The following is a 19,684-nucleotide window of genomic DNA, read 5'->3' on the forward strand; positions in this document are numbered from 1 at the left end:
TCATATAGCCTTCACAATAGACCAGCGACCAATTTTAACAAACGGCTTTTAAATAAGGTGTGAGTTCCTTTTTTTTTGCCTGTTGAAGTTTTATGTTCCATTTTGCAAAATCCACACCCCATTCCTATAAAAACTGTGGTCAACCATTTTCAATGCTCTTTTTGACTGTGAGAACTCTCTCCTGGTCAGATCGGACTGGAGTACTCTGTTTTTTTTTCTTATTTTGAAACTTTGTAATAAATGTCCTCAACTCCGTTGCTTCTCTCTATTTTCAAAGTCCGAATATTCGGTCTGGTCCCGGATAACAACACTCGGCGAAACATCGGAATGTCTCTTCGCCTTCAGAAGGTATAGTTGACATATTGACATTGTGTTTTTGTGTTGAACATTGCTGCTTTTTTAGTTTGACTCCCCTTGGCTTTTGATCTAAAACAGTTGTATAAGATTTTTTTTTCCCCACACTATTCAGTTTGAATTGTAATTACTGTATTTTCTGCACTATAAGGCGCACCTAAAAGTCTTAATTTTTTTCAAAAGCTGACCATGCGCCTTATAATACAGTGCGCCTTATATATGGCTCAATATTAAATCGCAAGGTCTCGCAACTTACGCAACAGCCGCCGACTCGATTTTCCCCCGAACGTGGAGTAGTCCGCGGTGTATGCTGGGATTTATATACCGGCGTTTCATTGGCTAACCAATGTGTCAACCATCATTTGAATCGATCGCTATTGGCTAAAGTTATTCGGAGCCTCGGATAGGCTAGAGGGCCGAAACAAACCCTGCAATTGGCCGAAAAAGATGTGTCAATCATCAGTCAAATCGATCGCTATTGGCTGAAGTTATTCGGAGCCTCGGATTGGCTAGAGGGCCAAAATAAACCCTGCAATTGGCCGAAAAAGATGTGTCAATCATCAGTTAAATCGATCGCTATTGGCTGAAGTTATTCGGAGCCTCGGATTGGCTAGAGGGCCATAACAAACCCTGCAATTGGCCGAAAAAGATGACTGAATAGGAAGCTTGCTAAAGTACGCCATAAAGAAACATGTTTCATTAGTCTGTATTTGTAAACATTTTACTCTCCTGGATTTACTACACTCACGGTTGTAAGAAGACCATGATTGCGTATCAGTATTGAACGTGAGAATTTAGGTGAGCTATGCGGCTTTATAGTTTTGTTGTGGCAAATACACTTGCAAATGTAGAATAGACTTGCTTACAGGTAGAAATGTAGAATAGACTTGCTTACATGTAGAAATTTGGAAGGACTGCTTACGGGTGTGGGAAACGGCTGTGGGAAAAGGCTGGGTAGACATCCTTGAAGATACTCTTGGCAGACATTAAGTTTCCTTGAAGATAGCGTGCAAGGGACGGGACGCTCTGTACTTGATACGTGATACAGGACCGCCTTTTGGGGTGTACTCAATCGAAGCCTAATCGTCACTACCAGCTTTAAATACATTGTCATTTTCCCTGCTCTGTGAGATCTTTATTGACGCATCAATAAAGTGACATCTCCCTCCATAACGAAGCGGGCTCCTGTCTATTTCTTTTATCCACTTATGAGAAGACTTTCTCTCGATTATCGGACCTCCAATTTCTACAACATTTGGCGCCCAACGTGGATTGGCACTTAAATAAACAGAAAAGGGAAAAGACTTCTCAGTGGAACGGTCTCGAATAAGCGAGTGAGGTAAGGACAGTTTTTTCTCTCCTTATTTCGGTTTGCTTGTCGAGATTCGTGGGTGGACAGGAGCCTGTGGCGTCGGAGCTAAATTATGAAAATGCGTGCACGTGGGATTTTCCGTCTATAGTCAGGCCCAAGTTCGGACGGATGAGATATATAGACTGAGTTGTGATTTTTATGTCCGACGGGATTCTGAGCTCAGAGAGTCCTGTTTGTTTGGGACATAGGCTGCTTGAAAACGGAAAAAGGCTAATTTAACCTGGATAAGAGGTTGCAGCGGCGTCGGTATTTGTATATTTATGATTGTCTTGAGATCTGTGTAAAGCTGTGATAAGACGTCGTCATTTGCTAGAGTGACAGTTCGAGAGTAGACGATCTATGTATGGTTAATACGGGGCATGTTTTATGTGTTTCCCTAGTCGATTGATGATTTGGGAGGGAAATGTAACCTTGCACTTAAGAAAAAGTGTGGTGCATGGAACCTCGCCATTTTCTACAATCTGAAAGGTTATACCGACGTTAGAAAAATGAGCAGTAATCAGATGTTGTATTATTAAGATATATTCGCATAGAAACAAGCGATACAAAGAATGTGTGAGAATTGCTGACATGTTTTCAGTCTGGGAGACGTCTCATTCGGAAATGTTGGTGTGTGTGCCAGCTGGCGTTAATTGTGCGTGTGTCTCTCTGTATGTGGGTGTGTGTTCTGTTCGGTTCGGTTTCTCCCCCGCCCGCCTGAGTGAGTGTGCGCGGGTGATTTATACTTAACTGTTTAAGGGCTAGGAGAGCCTGTGTTTCTTTTTGTCTTTTTTGTTTTTGTGTTGTTTGGCGTTGGGAGAGGAGTTAAGGAAGCATGGATGAGTGATGGAGTGACTGCTTATTCTGCGTTTTACGGTCTTGTATGTGCTTTAGAGTGTTTTGCTTACCCCCACCACTCTCCGTCTTCCCTGTGTGAGTTGAGCTCAACCGTGTGGCCCTACGTATTTACGTATTTGGGAAAATATAACGATTCAATATTATGCTTTAAAGGAAAGCTAATTAAACGATTTAGGTTCACTATCAAGACATTTCTAATAAAAACTCGCAGGAAAAAAACCTTAACCGAGAACGAACGTTTTATCCAGAAGCTGTAGCAAAGAAACTCAAACGTTTTGATTGGGTAAGTGTTAGGAACTATAAACAGGACATGCGCATTTTGCTCCATTGCCCAGCGCCTGTGCTAAAAGTAAATACGTAAGTGTCTTCAGTTGTAGGGATTTTTAACACTTTCGTTTTGGAATAGAGTGGCAGACAAAATGAGCGTCGGCACTCATAGGTGACGGCGGGAGAGAGTCGAATTTTAAGTCAATCAACACTCAAAACGTCACACAGTGAAAATTAAAATCGCTGAATGAAAGTACCGTAAAAATACTACGACAGTAATAAGGTAATAGAGAAATGCCCCTAGGGCAAGGGTGTCAAAGTCATTTGAACTCGGGGGCCACACGATAGAACAAACATTCTGTCGGGGGCCTGACGGGTAGATTCAAGAGAAAGAAATTGAGAGAGAAATAAAAGAGAAAGAGGGAAGGAAAAGAAGAGGGGGAGAGAGCATGGGAGACAAAAGGGATAAAAAGTCATGAGAGAGGGGGAAAAGTAAGTAATCAAAAGAGAAATAGAAAGAAGAAAGAGAAAAGAGAGGAAAGGAAAAAATGAAGGTAGGGCAAAAGAAGTTAAAAAGAGACACAGTAAGTGAAAGAGACAGAGACAAAGTGGGAGAAAAGGGGTGGAAAAGAGAGAGAGAAAGCGAAAGAAATACAGAACAATGTCTTTGTTCAGCATTTTTCATAATTCAACCTGCAGCCTCTTTGACACCTGTGCCCTAGAGGTATACTAAACAGTATCACAAAACTAACGATTCAATATAGTACTTTAAAACAAAGACATAGTACACTACATCAATTAAAAAATAAAATAACTACAGAACTAAATACCAAGTTAAGTGCAAGAAGGGCATTTATGAGCTGGCTCTCTTCAATAATTTTTCATGCTCATTTTGTTCTAAAACATTTGATCGAATATCATACTTAAAGATACACACAAGATCGCACACGGGCGAAAAACCTTTTTCCTGCTCTTTTTGTAGTGTAAAGCTCCCAAAACTTTAAAGCTAAGTTGTGAGTGTGCTCATGAGAATACCGATAATCACTAGGGATCTTATTTTCGTAATGTATTTCCAATTTGGAAATCATATTTGTCACTTAATATACAAATGACCATGTATATTGCTGTTTAACATCTTGGACTAATCTGATTAAAACAAGTTCTATGTTTTAATAACCTTTTTATTATTAATTTCTTCTTGCTTGGGCTATTTTTTCATTTACACATTCAAAAACAAAATCATCTCATCAGAAAAAAGCCGTTTTGTCCAATGAAAAGGACTGACTTAACCAATTACCAACAGCAATGACGTAATCTCGAAGCGACGAGATCTCATTAGCTAAGATCGGCGTGCAAAAAAGAAAATATAAATAAAATCTCATACAGCGAAACCAAGTAACGATAGGGCTTGCAATGCGTTGAATCTTTGTTAGCGAGGAATTAGATGATAATGACAATTTAAAGGAAAAGGTTGCGTCCCCAGCATGGATGATGCATCACCACTCACAACCACCCCACCACCGTCTTTCCCCCCGTCTTCCTTTTTTTTACTATGTGTAACTTTATGTTTGAGTTGTTTACGATACGGAGGGGATCTTGGAAAATAAAGGTAGAGTGGTGTGGCCACTTTGCTCTCGCCCGTAAGGACGAGGTAGTGAAAGAGGAACTTAAGAGCACAAAGAGGGCTTGTTAGTGAGTAAAAAAAAAAAAAAAAGGATGTAAAAGTACTGTGCGATTGGTGTATGAGATAGATATGAGAAACGTACGACACTGGGAAATTAATTAGGGTGAAAGATCCAAAGAGGGCTTCGTCTGCATGTGGCCTGTGGATTTGAGATCTGTTTCCGTGGAGCATTGCGGCGCTTTGAGGGAGAAAACTCGTGTGCGACGAGGGCCACTCAGATGGGAGGAGCTGGGTCCGCCCGAGGATGAATATTCATGAAAGAGGTTGAGCCTGGAATGAACTGTTTGTGTCCGAGCAGAAGCAGACGTGCGAGCAGACGAGAGGACCCCCACCATTCTGAGCCTACTCAGCCCACCCCGTTTGGGAAAATCAGCAACACTCAACCAAATCCGCCTGAGTTTGCAAAAGCAAGGTCAGTACCTTTAATTGAATAATTATGAATATTCTTGTCCCAGTGAAGCTTTTGGGATTGCGTCATCCGGACAAGGCCAAGCAGATTGAAAAGGTGTCACAGAAATGGGAGAAGAGGACGAAGGATCTTCAACCTGCGTGGCCGAAAGATGGAACGTTCGATACATACTCTTGTGATGTCATGGAAGTCAGGATTATGGACTACAAATCTGGGAAAAATGACAAGAAACGACAAGAGAAGAGGAACACAGAAAAGGAGATTTTGAAGCTGTTTAAGACTGAAGGTGTGCATTACAGAGAGAAAATTAGGGAAGGACTGATTCGACTAAGAGATAAATCGTTGAACGCTGAAAAGACAACTGGATCAGCTGGGTTGTATCCAACTTTGGTCGGAACAATGAAAATAAATGGGGATTTCAAGTATGGTGAAGAAGAAGGAGACAAGATGAGATTGCCAACAAGAAACCTGGGCGACGCACCGACAAGTCCTCAACATCCTCCTATCCCAAAGCATTGTAGCACCGAGAGAAAGTTCGACACAGTGGAATGTAGGGAACCGCTTGACTGCTATGCAGGAAGAAATGAGACGGTTAAGGGAAAGTCAGGTGAATCGTTTTGGGTCGACATGGGAGCCGGAGGTGTCCGTCAAACAAGCCGGAACATGGAACGAGAACAACAGCGTACGATCCGAGAGACCATCAGAGAATTGGAAGAAGAAATAGACAGTCTTCAAGCAAGAGCTGAGGCAAGAGGGGACGGTGAAAGACCTGGACCGTCAACGATTGCGACTGGAAATTACGACCTAAGGCATAGGCCTAATATCCGGCTACCAGAGAGGTATACAGACCCTGGTCAGTTTCCAATTCTGATCAAGGGAAACAAAGGTCAGTACATCCCCTGGCAGACGCTCGACCTTACGGGTCTTATTTCCCGATTGCCAGACATACATGAAGGTGCTGGAAAGTGGATTCGACGGTTTGAAGAAGAGACTATTGGCAAGCTATTAGCCATCGGCGATATCAAGTCAGTATTGGCACAATGTGTAGGTGCTTCAACGATGCAGAATATTTTGCGTAACAGCAGCAATGGATGGATGATCGATGTGATGGCGGATGGGACGGAATTTGACGCATACCGTGCAGTGGTGTGGAGAGCATTACGGAATGAATACCCTGCCAAAATTGATCCAAAGGCATTAAAAGGTGAGACTCTCGGCGAAACTGAGAATCCAGCTTCATACATCGGGAGACAGCTCAAACGATGGAAACAGGAGACAGAGGAAGAAGTGGAGAACAGCCCTATACTTTCGACTCTGTTTCGCAATGCAGTCATTGGAGCCCTGCCAATACAAGTTCAGAGTAAGCTGGAAGATGCTGTAGGGTTAACCTCGATGCCATACAGGGAGTTCCGTGACCATGTTGTCCACGCCATTGAGAAATTCAGAAAGGATCGACAAAGACAGCAGGACTTAGAAAAAGCCGAACAACGGAAACTCACTCAGATGCAGCTCTCTGACCTGCAGAATAAAATTAAATTGAAGACTCAAGCACCTGTACTGGACCAAACCATCCAGGCAAGCGTGACGGCGCCACCCATCGCTCCATCAACCCAACAACCACTTCCGGTTGTTAATGCTTATCAACAACAGCTATTTGGCCGGCAACCCTACGGAGCAGTACAGGGCCAGATGCCTGCCTGGGGTCGAGGTGCCCCAAGACGGAACGGGCACGCGCCCACAGGCCAAGTGTTCGTGTGCTGGAAATGTCAGGGTCCTGGCCACTTTGCACGAAACTGTTCAGCAACCGGTCCAGGGGGATGGGGAGGACCGAAGGGGGGTCCGTCAAGACAAGGAAGAGGATCTCCAGGTTCAGGTCCGAGGTATTGGCACTAGGGGGGCCCAGAGAATCCTGTGGGGGAGGCCCAATTCACAATTAATGCAGGGGAAGCTGGCAGGGAACCAATAATCCAAGTCAAAATCGAAGGCAACAAAATCCCAATGCTAGTTGACACCGGAGCTACATATACCTGCATAAGTTCAAAGTATGCCTCGAACCTCCCCATGTCCGGCAAATTCATAAGAACAATAGGATTCTCGGGATCAAAACAAACCATTCCAATGACAGACCCAGTGAAAATCTCTACTGAAGAGGGGGAAATTATGATACCCATTCTTGTGTCAGATGAAACACCAGTAAATTTGCTGGGAAGAGACGCCTTGTGTAAGCTTGGAGTCAAATTGTGGTGCACTCCGGACGGGGTGTATCTGGACAGGATTGGACTCAAGAATCAAATGCTACAACAAAGCAAATGCGCAAAGATCTATTGGTTGGGAAATCTACAAGAGCCTGTAAATAAAATTATGAAAATATGGGAACCTGTCATCAAAATGCAGCTTCCAGAGGCATTCAAGCCAACGACAGATTATCATTGCACTATGTATTATGACTCGTCCTGCAGTATGGTCTACGAGGAAATATGGGACAAACAGACAAAGAACATCACAGTGGAAGTTTTGGTCGACTGCCTCCTGATTGGCCATCAGGGTGCAGCTCTAGACATCAAACCAAATGACTTCACGTCGCAGTGGTTCGGAGTGCCGGAATCAGAACCACATATTGCGTTACTAGTCAACAAAGGATTCAAATCTAAAGACCTAGGTCCCATGGTGAAAACAGCAAAGAGCGTGAGATGGATTGAAACTGAGGATTCGGAAATGACGATCTCAGACGAAGGTGGTATGGTGAGAATACCATGTGAAATGAAAATGGATGCGAAACCTTGGGTGGTTACCATACCAGAGGCGACACAGGCTGTTCAAGATGAAGAAAAACGAGAGGACGTGTTGAGACAAGAAATGCTGAACCATGTTCCGAAGGAGGTGTGGTCAAATCATGACACCGATGTTGGATTGGTAAAATCAGCAAATCCAGCTGAAATAAAACTGAAACAGGGAACAAAATTGCCGTTTCGACCACAATATCCGCTGAAGCCGGAAGCGGAAGCAGGGATACAGAAGACGATCGACGGGCTGCTCAAGGCTGGAGTACTAATTGAGATGCAAAGTCCATGCAACACTCCGATTTTTCCAGTTCTCAAATCTGACAAGTCTAAATATAGATTGGTACATGATTTGAGAGCGGTGAATGAGGTTGTCCAAGATTGGCCAGCTGAGGTTCCAAATCCAAATACTATCCTCACAAATGTGCCTTCAAACGCAAAGTACTTCACAGTAATTGATCTTTGTTCAGCATTTTTCAGCATTCCATTGTCTGAAGACTCATGGTATCTCTTTGCATTCACATACCGGAGGAAACAATACAGTTACACACGTTTGCCACAGGGCTTCAAGCATAGTCCTCATATGTTCAACCAAGTACTGCGTAATGACCTGGAAGGCCAAGACATCGACAGTACACTGATACAATATGTTGACGACCTGCTAATCTGCTCGGAAACGCTCAAAGAATGTCATAGAGACTCGATCAGAGTCCTACAAAGACTGGCTGAAACAGGACACAAGGCTTCAGAAGCCAAATTGCAATACTGTCAGCCGCAAGTGGAATATCTGGGAAGACTCATTTCACAAGGAAGCATTGCAATGACACCAGAGCAGCTCGAGGGAGTCAGCAAAGCTCCGAAACCTCGAACGGTCGGACAAATGATGACCTTCCTTGGAATGACGGGAATCAGTTCCGAGTGGATTGAGGACTACGCATGGAAGACTAACCCACTGAGGGGCTTGATGAAAGAAGCAGGAACGACGATGCTACGAGCAAAATTGCAATGGACAGACACTGCGGTCGATGCTTTCGAAGATATCAAACAAGAAATGCAAAGAGCGCCTTCTCTGGCAACACCGGACTACACAAGACCATTTCTGCTGTACGTAGCGAATCGACACAACATGTATGCTTCAGCTGTGTTAATGCAAGAGACGTGCAGTGGCAGACAAAAACAGCCAATTGCCTACTACAGCACCAAACTTGACAATGTGGTGCAAGGATGGCCGCCATGTTACCAGGGCTTGGCTGCGGTTCATTATGCATATGAGAAGGCCACGGCAGTAACTATGGGCTATCCAGTGATAATTTACACCCATCACAAAATTTCAGAACTGATAAATCAAGGCAAGTTTGTTGTTACTCAGGCCAGATGTCTACAGTTCATGCCACTGTTGACATATCCGGACATTACATTGAAAAGATGTAATACAACAAATCCGGCTAACACCATACCGTTTGAATTTGAGGGTGAAGCACACGAATGCGTTGCAGACACAATGAAGTACACCAGGTTGCGACCGGATTTGGAGTCCATTCCGCTACTGAGTGCAGACCTGACGTATTTTGTTGATGGATCGTGCTTCCGAGATTACCGAGGAAATCATGCAGGGTACGCAGTTGTCAGGCAAGAAGCTGAGCAATATGTGACGCAAAGGGCAGAGAAATGTGAACAGCCATGTTCGGCTCAGTGTGCAGAACTGAAAGCCTTGACAGAAGCATGTAAGCTGGCAAGAGGAAAAACTGCAAACGTATACACCGACTCGGCATATGCGCATGGAGTTTGCCATCATTTTGGAACTGTTTGGAAACAGAGAGGATTTAAAAAGTCAGATGGGAGCCCAATTCATCATAGTCAACAAATTACGGAACTAATGTCTGCAATGATGTTACCATCAAAATTGGCCATCATCAAGTGCCAGGCACACAGAAGAGGAGATGATGCAGTGATACGTGGGAACAATGCAGCGGATGAGGCAGCCAAAGAGGTGTCAAAGAGCAAAGTTGCTGTCCTCGCTCCTATGGTTTCACTAGAACCGATAGCAACGCCAGACGATATAATCCTGATTCAAGGCGAAGCGAGCCTGAGCGAAAAGACACTGTGGAGAGAGAGGGGTGCTACCTGTGATGATAAAGGACTTTGGAGATCGCATGAAGGACTGATTATCGCTCCAGTGTCACTGCTGACTATGTTGATATCAGACGTGCACACGATCGACCATTGTGCAAGGGGAGAAGTTGTGAAGAAGCTGAAAAAACAAGGTTACTGGTCTCCATATTTGCAGGCCACAGTAGACCAAGTGCTCAACCAGTGTGAAATCTGTGCAGAAAGAAACATCAGGAAGTGTGTTCGGGCACCAATTGGCTTTGTACCAGTCCCCCAGGGGCCATTTAAGCATTTAGTGATTGATTATGTAGACATGATAAAGACAGTACAAGGAAAACGATATATGCTCGTCGTGATCGACCGATTTAGTCGTTGGGTTGAAGCAGTGCCATCAAAAGATCTAGGTGCGGAAACAGTAATTAAGTTTTTGATTAGAGAAGTTATTCCGCGATTTGGCATACCGTCAGAAATAAGCTCAGATAACGGTGCGGCATTTGTTCAAAAGGTCGTGAAGGCCATCTTACAAAGACTACACATTAAACAACGGTTGGGTGCGGCGTATCACCCACAAAGTCAAGGGATGGTGGAAAGAGTAAATGGAACATTAAAATCGAAGATAAGCAAGATATGTGCGAGTACTGGGCTGAACTGGGTAGATGCGCTACCATTAGCGTTGATGAGTTATCGCATGCAAACTCATCGGATCACACATTTAACACCGCATGAAATGCTAACAGGCAGACCGATGCCAGCGCCGCATTTGAGAGGTCCCTATAAAGGGCCGCCGCTTGAGCAACTACAAACTGAACTGAGAGACTATATGAGACAATTGACGGCTATCCAGAAGGCCATCTACATGCAGGTGAAGAGGCAAGAGTCCAAGGTCGAACAACCATTCGAGAGGGCGGTCGTCCCAGGAGATCTCGTGTACATCAAGGTGTTTCGACGAAAGTGGAACTTACCGAGGCGTGAGGGAACCTACACCGTCGTGAGGGCAACGCCGACCGCAGTCCAGGTCGAGGGCAGCTCAACCTGGTACCATCTGAACCACTGTACCAAGGCTCGCGCTGCCACCGTCGACGAGACCAAGCAGGATCAACAGGGCAGTAACGTTAAATTTGGAAAACAAGATGTGGATGACAAAGCTGTGTGTGATAATAAATTGTCTGATATGGTTGTTACTAGGAGCAGAGCTCGGGAAATCGCGGCGGCAGATGGAAATTGCGGGTCCAGAAGTGCAGCCGGAGATCCCGACAGCGACGCTGCAGTTACGGACCATGGCATATCAGAGAGACAGCGGCCCGGTTAAGTGTGACACTACTATACAACATGCTGAAACAATTGAAAATTTGGAAAGTACAAATAGCAAAAATAAACAAATTGGAGGTACTAAAATCCCGAGTACGATGGGATTAATCCGACAAAAGAGAGACGTGGAACCAATCGAAGTGCCGACTGTATACCGAAAACCAACTATGTTAACGACAGTACAGACTGAGGTAACGGATAACACGCCAAGCCTTAACAGCTGGTGGTTCAGTTTGGGGGTCACTCCAGCACCTAAAGTCATAATACAGACGGTAGCAACACACCTAAAATCAGAGAAATCTACAGCCACGGCAACATCACCAAAGGGTGAGGTTACAACACGCCAATGGCCGAAAATGAGTACACTAGTAGTTCGTAAAATACAGGAAAATGTTACAAAAGTTAAACAATCAAAGCAGTCACATCTAAATGAAAGTGTAACCATGACTCCTGTGATGAAACGACCAATTGAAGTAGAAACTAAAAAAGATACAGTGGGTAAGCCAATTGAAGGTGATCCTCAAAAAGGTATGGCATACGAAGACTATTATGCGGATGGTGGAGTTGATAGTCAGGACAGTCGCCTAGTCAATAGTGACTATAGGCCAAAAAGTTTTAACCCAACGGACGAACATGGGTGGGAAAACGCGAAGTACAACACGTGGTATAGATGGTTATGGTATACTGCGAGAGTCATGACAGATGAAGAATGTATAGCATGCTCGACGGCGCCGCCAGGCGTTTTAATTGTAATTCCAGAAAAACATAATATGAAGACGTGTGCAGAGGAACAGCGACGGATTTGCAAAGACCCAAGATTTGCTTCACAAATAGTTATAGTTAAGCCAGTTCCGCTGCCAATGTGTACGATAGAATGTAGATTGGTTTCTGGTGCAAAAGGTGGACATTATTATCCAAGGCTATCGGGGACACCAGAGAAAATTAGGTATAGGATGTTTAGGGAATTTCAACGATCAACGGACCACAAAGTCCCTCCAAAAAGGTATCGAGTAGATAGGGATGCTGAGTATGAATGTTATGCGAGTGGTGGGTATAGCTACAAGGGCATAGATGGACACGAGGTAGGAAACACGACAGTGAAGTGTAAGACAACTTGGGTCATATCCTGGTTTCCACACGCAAATATGTATCCTTTATTTCCAGATAAACCAATATGGTTTGAAAATCCGGGTGTGCAAGATCAGACGTGCGAAAATGTAACAATGACAATTCCGGACATACGTTACTTGAGGGATCAATCAGTCGCAATAGCAGACAGTTACTGGATGTGTGGAGGTGACTATTTGAGGAGCAGGCTTCCACGAAATTGGGCAGGATTGTGTACACTTGTGAGAATGAAAGTACCGGTCCATATAATGTATAAAGGGGTTTATGAGCTACTAAGAATTTCCAGAGAAGCCAGAGTTAAGAGAGCATATCTTCCGGATGGACGAGTATATCTAGATGCCATCGGACAACCGAGAGGAATTCCAGAAGAATTTAAAGCTAGGAATGAAATTAAGTCTGGATTAGAATCGATATTTATCTGGATAACTCCGAATAAGAACGCAGAATGGATTAATTACATTTATTACAACCAGCAACGTTTTATTAATTACACTAACGAGGCCTTTAGTGCAATAGGAGAACAGTTACATGAGACATCTAGGATGGCCTGGCAGAATCGTCAGGCCCTCGATTTTCTCTTGGCCAGTAAAGGAGGCGTGTGTCATATGATAGAGGAGGAATGCTGTACTTATATACCTTTAAACACAGCCGCAGCAGGAAGCTTCACAAAAGCAATGTCGAAAATTCGTGAGTTGAGCAATGAAGTGACAGTGAATACTGAGAAGAACAGTATTTCTTTTGATTGGTTCTCGTCTACATTTGGGTACTGGGGTAGTCTGTTAGCGAAAGGGGGGATTCTTGTACTAACTGTCGTAATAATTATGTGTTTGTTGTGTTTCTGTGCCATACCTATTCTTAAAAGAGGAATGCTTAAGACTTTTGGAGAACAAATGACAGTAGTGGCTAATACTAGGGTGGCAGAAGCTCAATTAGCACAGTTAGTGATTGAATATCCAAGCTTATTCCTGAGTGAGGAGGAACAGATGACTCAACTAAATTCAATGCCTTGAATTTTATCGGGCAGCATTAACAGTCAGTCTACATTACATTAAATAATGGAGCATCTGCGGGGAGAGACACAAATGATGATCTGCACTAATAACAATATCAAGTAGCACTAGTGTTAAACACGCAACTAACTATATAGCGCTAGGAATAACCGCCACAAATATATTGATTTCTAATTGTGATTCTTTTGTTGGTATGTCACACTGCCGGGGAGCGAGCCGCTGTCTAGGATGGTCAGGATGCATCGTCGCTTCCGGGTTTTTGGCTGCATGGAAACTGCGCGTGATGCCTGCTGGGATGGACACTCACTCCAACATCTGACTTCACGACACCCGTTGACGACTACGACAGTGCATGGTCTTCAAATTGTTCACGGGGGTCAGGCCAAAGGCCAATGTGGATATCACTATCCAGTCATGCGCTCATCTTGGAATGTATCGACGACTGTTACCGAAATTTGTTATCACTCACTTATCAGTTCATTTATTCATTTACCTTTATCACGTACCGATCAACCGTCGACGGTCCGCGTGTATAATCCAGTGTGTACGGATAAAGATAAATGAAGGGGGGGTTAGTGCATGGGTCAGATGTTTGGAGTGTTGGGGGTTTTTGTAAATGAAACATGAACAATGAAAGTTAGAATGATCACAGCAGGCTGACCGCCAGAATTTTATTTTATTTTCGATTTGCGTAAACTCTGTCCGTGTATTGATGTCTATGATTTGTAATACTTTACCACTACTCTGTATTCATTTTTGATTTTAATTTCTGTTCAAAGTGGGAGTATGAACTCCCAGAAGGGGGGATAAGGTAACAGAAGAAGAAAAAAAAAAAAAAGGGGGGATATGTTGTGGCAAATACACTTGCAAATGTAGAATAGACTTGCTTACAGGTAGAAATGTAGAATAGACTTGCTTACATGTAGAAATTTGGAAGGACTGCTTACGGGTGTGGGAAACGGCTGTGGGAAAAGGCTGGGTAGACATCCTTGAAGATACTCTTGGCAGACATTAAGTTTCCTTGAAGATAGCGTGCAAGGGACGGGACGCTCTGTACTTGATACGTGATACAGGACCGCCTTTTGGGGTGTACTCAATCGAAGCCTAATCGTCACAACCAGCTTTAAATACATTGTCATTTTCCCTGCTCTGTGAGATCTTTATTGACGCATCAATAAAGTGACATCTCCCTCCATAACGAAGCGGGCTCCTGTCTATTTCTTTTATCCACTTATGAGAAGACTTTCTCTCGATTATCGGACCTCCAATTTCTACAACAGTTTCCCAGTATCTTGTTTTAGAACGATCTTGATGTTGCTGTGATGAGTTGAGTGAATTAAACTCAATTCCAAGTGTTTATTGTCATATGCACAGTAAAGTTGCGAGCAAAAAAGAAAATAGAAACTAAGGAATGTTTGGCATTTCTTGAATCCCAAGACTTTAACCTTCCGAATGATATTTGAAATGACGCATTTGAGTGACATCGTACGGACACCGCATCCGCACGTGTCTACGACACGTATTTGCTTCTTTGCAAGCTTTGGGAATGTTAAGGGGGTAATCAGTTGGACTGAATTATCTGACTGTTTTGTCCACGTTCCCATTGTAGCGCCTTATAATCCGGTGCGCCTTATCTATGGAAGATATAGGACCAAAAACTATTTTTTGGGGGTGCGCCCTATAACCCGGTGCGCCCTATAGTGCGGAAAATACGGTAGTTGGATCCCTGATTGCAGGGACACCATTTCCTCTGGTGTGTATAGCCTGTTGACGGACGTCCCTCTCTCATGTTTCCACCCAGTCTCGAACTAGGGACCTTTGGCATGTTAGACGACTGTTCTATCCACTGCACTAATTAATTCAATGATTTTGACATTCACAAGCAAAAAGAATCAGCATCAGATCGGTATGGATGGATATTACAGTTAAAGGATTTTATACAATTGACTAAAGGATTTTGTACGATTGAATACAAATTACATTTAATGCAAAAGATATTCTCTGGCTGGGCTGTGGTGCGATGTCAGGGCACCCTGATGGAAAATGTTGTTTACAGGAACGGCAGGAACGGGACGTAAGGCTGATAAGATAATCAGCACATCCAGACGCAGAAAGGCCCTGATGACATAGAAACGCTCGGTGTTGTTTTGAGTATTCCAGACATCACAAGGCTCTTCGACGAGATGGTGAAGCCCAGTGGGGGCTTCCTTGGCACGCCCACGGGAGGAGTCGGCACGCCATTATGCGGGGAGAAGATGGCCAATAGGAGAGAGCTAAAGGACTGGAGAAAAAGCCATCCCACGACACTAATTTGGCCGTTTTCAATGGAGTACACTTAGTTAAATTGTTAATGAAATTAAATCTGCCCGCGTGTGAAAATGTCGGTTTTCTTGTTCATCTTCTCCCTCAAGAAACGAGCGCGCATAAATTCTTGGGTGAATGTAGGTTGTGTTTGGTTAATGGAGTCAGATAACTAATTTGAACAATTTGGCCAAACGGTACAATTTGATATTAATTCCCGAAACAGTATCGAACCGGGGACCTTTGGAGTGTTGGACAACTGCGCTAACCACTGCACTAATAACTAACCGGGGAGGGTTCAATAATTCAATGATTATGACATTCCCAAGCAAAAAGAATCAGTATCGGATCGGTATCGATGGATACCACGCTACCACCATGCAGTTACTTGGATCGGATCGATACTATAAATCCCAGTATCGCCCACCTTTAGTTGACAGGTATGGAATGCTAAACAAGGGCCATATTTCCTACCATTTGGAGATGGCTCCGGGACAGGACGCTTCTCCTAAAGAACAAACAAACACAAAAAAGCGGTAACATGAGTGCGCATGCCATTTCTCGCCATTTCCGACGTGACACTTTACCAATCTTAGATCTCCTTGAGCGTGCAGCACCACCGACAAGTTATCCCCCTCCATGACACAATTGAATCAATTTTCTCGGGGGAGAGCAAATACGCTTCCGACAACAAAGTCCAACAGGCTTTAAAGTAGTAAAGTTGAATATCATGCTGGCCGAGTCAGTGTCAAAGTACGAGGGGTGTATCGTTCGCGAACGAAATGAGTCTTAATGCCGGCTCTTGGAAGTGAACGAAGAGAGTCGACTCCCCGCCAATCAGGAGCCGGTTCCCTCCGAAACGCCTTTTCCTATTTGTAATTGGTTAATATGCATTTTTTTCCAGCGTATGCTTTTTTTGCTGCCTTTAAATTTGATGAGTGTATAAAAAGTGGATTTTTTTTGTATTTTACTTTTTTTATTAAACTAAAATGATGTTTCCTGAGTTTTTCCTAACACAAAACGTAAAGTTTATTTCTCATACTGTCACGAGACCGGACCGGATCGGAGGCAGGAAGGGTGAACTCATTCGCGTTAACGATCAGTTACCTTTATTAAGGAAATAAAAGTCGTCCAACACTCAGGGACAAAAACAAAAACAGGCTTACAGGCAAACAGGAACTCAGACTAAGAATACTCACAAAACAGGCTTTTACTCAGAACGGGCAAGTACAGGTTTCCTCAAGTCAAACAGAACAGAATAATGCAAAGTAATGCAATGAACCCGCAACCGGCAATCCCCAAAAGCACACACGCAAATTAGAAAATCTGCTACAGCCGGTACCAAGGGGGTGGGGCCAGCGGGTCGCCACGGCAACCATGCTGGACATGACACATACTTCATAATTTATTTGTTGTTGCCCTGAAAAGTCAATATCTTTAATTTACATGTTGTAGGTGATGCAATTGCACTCTTGAGTCATGTGTTGATGTCTCTTAAATCGAACATTTCCTACAAAAGCTTTTTATTTACAATTATTGGAAATTATCGGTTCACACCTGGGAAAAAAATGCGGAATTAAAAAAAAAGCACCTGAGTGCCGAAAATCTGTTATATCGTTCCTCTCATGATTGCCGATTCAAGGCATCTGTGACTGCCCATTTGGCGCCAACAGCCCTGAGCGCTGATTGGTTCAGAGACTCCTTTTAAACCCCCGGCTTTCAAGAGGAAGCCGTCAGACCGTTCGCGAACCTGTGCTCCCAGCTAGGCAAGCTCATTTCGTCCGACACTTTTCCTGCTCTGGTTTCTTCTGCTTGATACCCGTTGCCAACCTGTTTCCGGACCTGACTCTGCCCTGATCTGCCATCCTGACCACCGATCTGTTTTGCCCTGTTTTCTGCCTGATTACCTGTTGCCAACCTCTTTTCCGAACTCGATACCGACCCTGTTCTCCCGTCCCGACTAACAACTAGTATTCCTGCAAGTCTGCGATTGTCCTCGCTCGACACGGATGTACCACTTCCGCGTTCCCCGCCACCTGCTACCCGTGTCCATCGATCTTCAGATCGTGGAAGCAAGCCCTGCTCTCCCTCTTTTCAATAAAACTGAGTAAACGAACGCTACTGGGTCCCGTCTCCGTTCCTGGCTAGTGACAGTTCCTGGTATTTTTTATTGTTAATAATATTGGCGATATATGATATCTGATTGTCAGAACCAGCACCAATGGTAGACCCAATTGCGTAACGTTTACTCACAAGTTTATTGAAATATAGAGGAAAGGCAGCGCCAGCGATCCGATGCTCGCTGGACGTGGGAAGCAAGCCGCTCACGGAATCGGAACGTGTTCCGAATGCAGAAGTGGATCTTCTGGAGCGGGAGATGGCGGTGTCAAAGACGGAAAAAACAGGTCGATAGCCGAGGCGGGAGATGAAAACGTGGTCGGGTCAAAAAACGGGTTGTAGCAGGAGACAAACGGGGGAATCAGGGACGGACAGGTGGAAAACGGGTGAAAAAAACTGGACCGACGGGAGTCACAGTCAAAAATGCTTGCCTTGTGAAAACAGAGGTTCGCTGACGGACTGACAACAGGTGAGTGAAAGGACTGAGCTTAAGTAGAACGGGGAATCAATCAGGTAGCCAGCAGCAGCTCTCTATTTTTTGTTCCGTTTATTTTTTTCTTCTTTGTCTCTCTTCACAAGCTTTTTTTTCCTTTTCACTTTTTCACTTTTCCTTTATTTTTCCTAACTGTGGACTTATTCTTTTTTTAATTTCTTTTTTTCCCTTGTTTTTTTAATGCTTTTATCCTTTTTTCCCTTTCTCTCCCTTTTTTATCTTTTTCTTCTTTTGTTTTATCCATTTTGGGGGGCTTTTTTTCCTGTTCTTTCTTTTCCCCTCTCATTCATTTTTTTTGTGCTTAATATTGCAGGAAACTTTTTAACATGCGAATTCAAGGGACAAAAACAAATCTGAAGAGCCGTTCGGAAGCCGAAAAAACGACTCTTTCAGGTGACCCGGGCCAAAAAGTCGGTTCTCAGAAAAGAGTCGGAACTCTCATCACCAGTGTCAAAATACATCACCGCCTTCTCTCTGTGGGTTGGTACCATAACAAATGTATAATTGGTTAGACAGAAACGGAACAGTCCATTGTGAAGGGGTTTAAGTATTTATCCATAATATGATATATCACAGAGAATCAATCACGTCCTCTTATTACTATTGAAATCTTAGTAAATAGTTAATAGTAAATGTCAAACGTTGTGCATATTCTTGATTTCTTTCAATGAAGTGAGCATGTAATGGTTACCCCATTAAAATGGCGCCACGTCAAGTGGACTATTCTGTTTAAAAAGGCGGTTCATGAAGATGTTCCACAGTAGAGATTGCGGTTGAAGAAATTATTATTGGACCTGTTTTCTCATTAAATTTGAAATACATGTATTACAGAATTATCTTCCTACTTTTGTTTTCAACGATTGTCACCCAAGCGAAAAGAGTTCAAGATATATCATAACAAGTGGACTGTTCCGTTTAAGATGACAGTCCTTACCAAAGATGTTCCCCAGTAGAGATTGCGGTTTAGGTCACAGCGGTGTCAAAGAGGCGGCCCGCGGGCCGGATCAGGCCCACTTAAGGTGTAAATCCGGCCCTTGCGACAACGCTCAGCCAGGTGCCTCTCACAAACACTGTACTTGTATTTCTTTCATTCTCTGTCTGTCTTCCTCCCTTTTCTCTCACTCTATCTCTTTTTGTTTCTTTGTTCCTCTTTGTCTCTGTGTCGTTTTACCTTCTTTTGCTCTCTTCCTTTTTCCTTTTCTTTCTCTTTTCTCTCTCTCTTGCTTTCCCCTTCTCTCTTTCTATTTTATCTCCTCTCTTTCTATTTATCTTTGGATTTCATTCTTTCCCTCTCTTTTTCCCTCTCTAACTATATCTCTTTTTATCTCTTTTGTGTCACGGTTGCCATGGCGCCCAATCGGCCCCGACCGCGTGGCACCAGTTGCGGCTCGTTGACAGATTGACCAACTGTAAATTTACAGATAAAACACTGGATTACAGCTGAATTAATTACCTTTATTGTCCATATAATAATAATAATAATAATAATAATTTCCTTTGTATTGTCATTCTTT

The 19,684-nt window shown here is 43.6% G+C and overlaps 1 protein-coding gene across 1 annotated transcript in view; it reads right to left on the reverse strand.

Annotated features, from left to right (window-relative positions):
- sord (sorbitol dehydrogenase) overlaps nt 1–16,300 on the reverse strand; it is a 31,726-nt gene extending 15,426 nt beyond the window's left edge. Inside the window, exons 1-2 of the mRNA XM_088333672.1 lie at nt 16,147–16,300; nt 16,034–16,067 (exon numbers count right to left, since the gene is read on the reverse strand). Coding sequence (XP_088189798.1) covers nt 16,034–16,067; nt 16,147–16,200 — 88 coding nt within the window. The 5' untranslated portion in view covers nt 16,201–16,300. The remainder of the gene's footprint in view (nt 1–16,033; nt 16,068–16,146) is intronic.
- Nucleotides 16,301–19,684: the final 3,384 nt, after the last annotated feature.

This window comes from Urocampus carinirostris, chromosome 4 (genome assembly GCF_059441175.1).
Source record: "Urocampus carinirostris isolate Australia breed hairy pipefish chromosome 4, RoL_Ucar_1.0, whole genome shotgun sequence".
Classification (NCBI taxonomy): Eukaryota; Metazoa; Chordata; class Actinopteri; order Syngnathiformes; family Syngnathidae; genus Urocampus; species Urocampus carinirostris.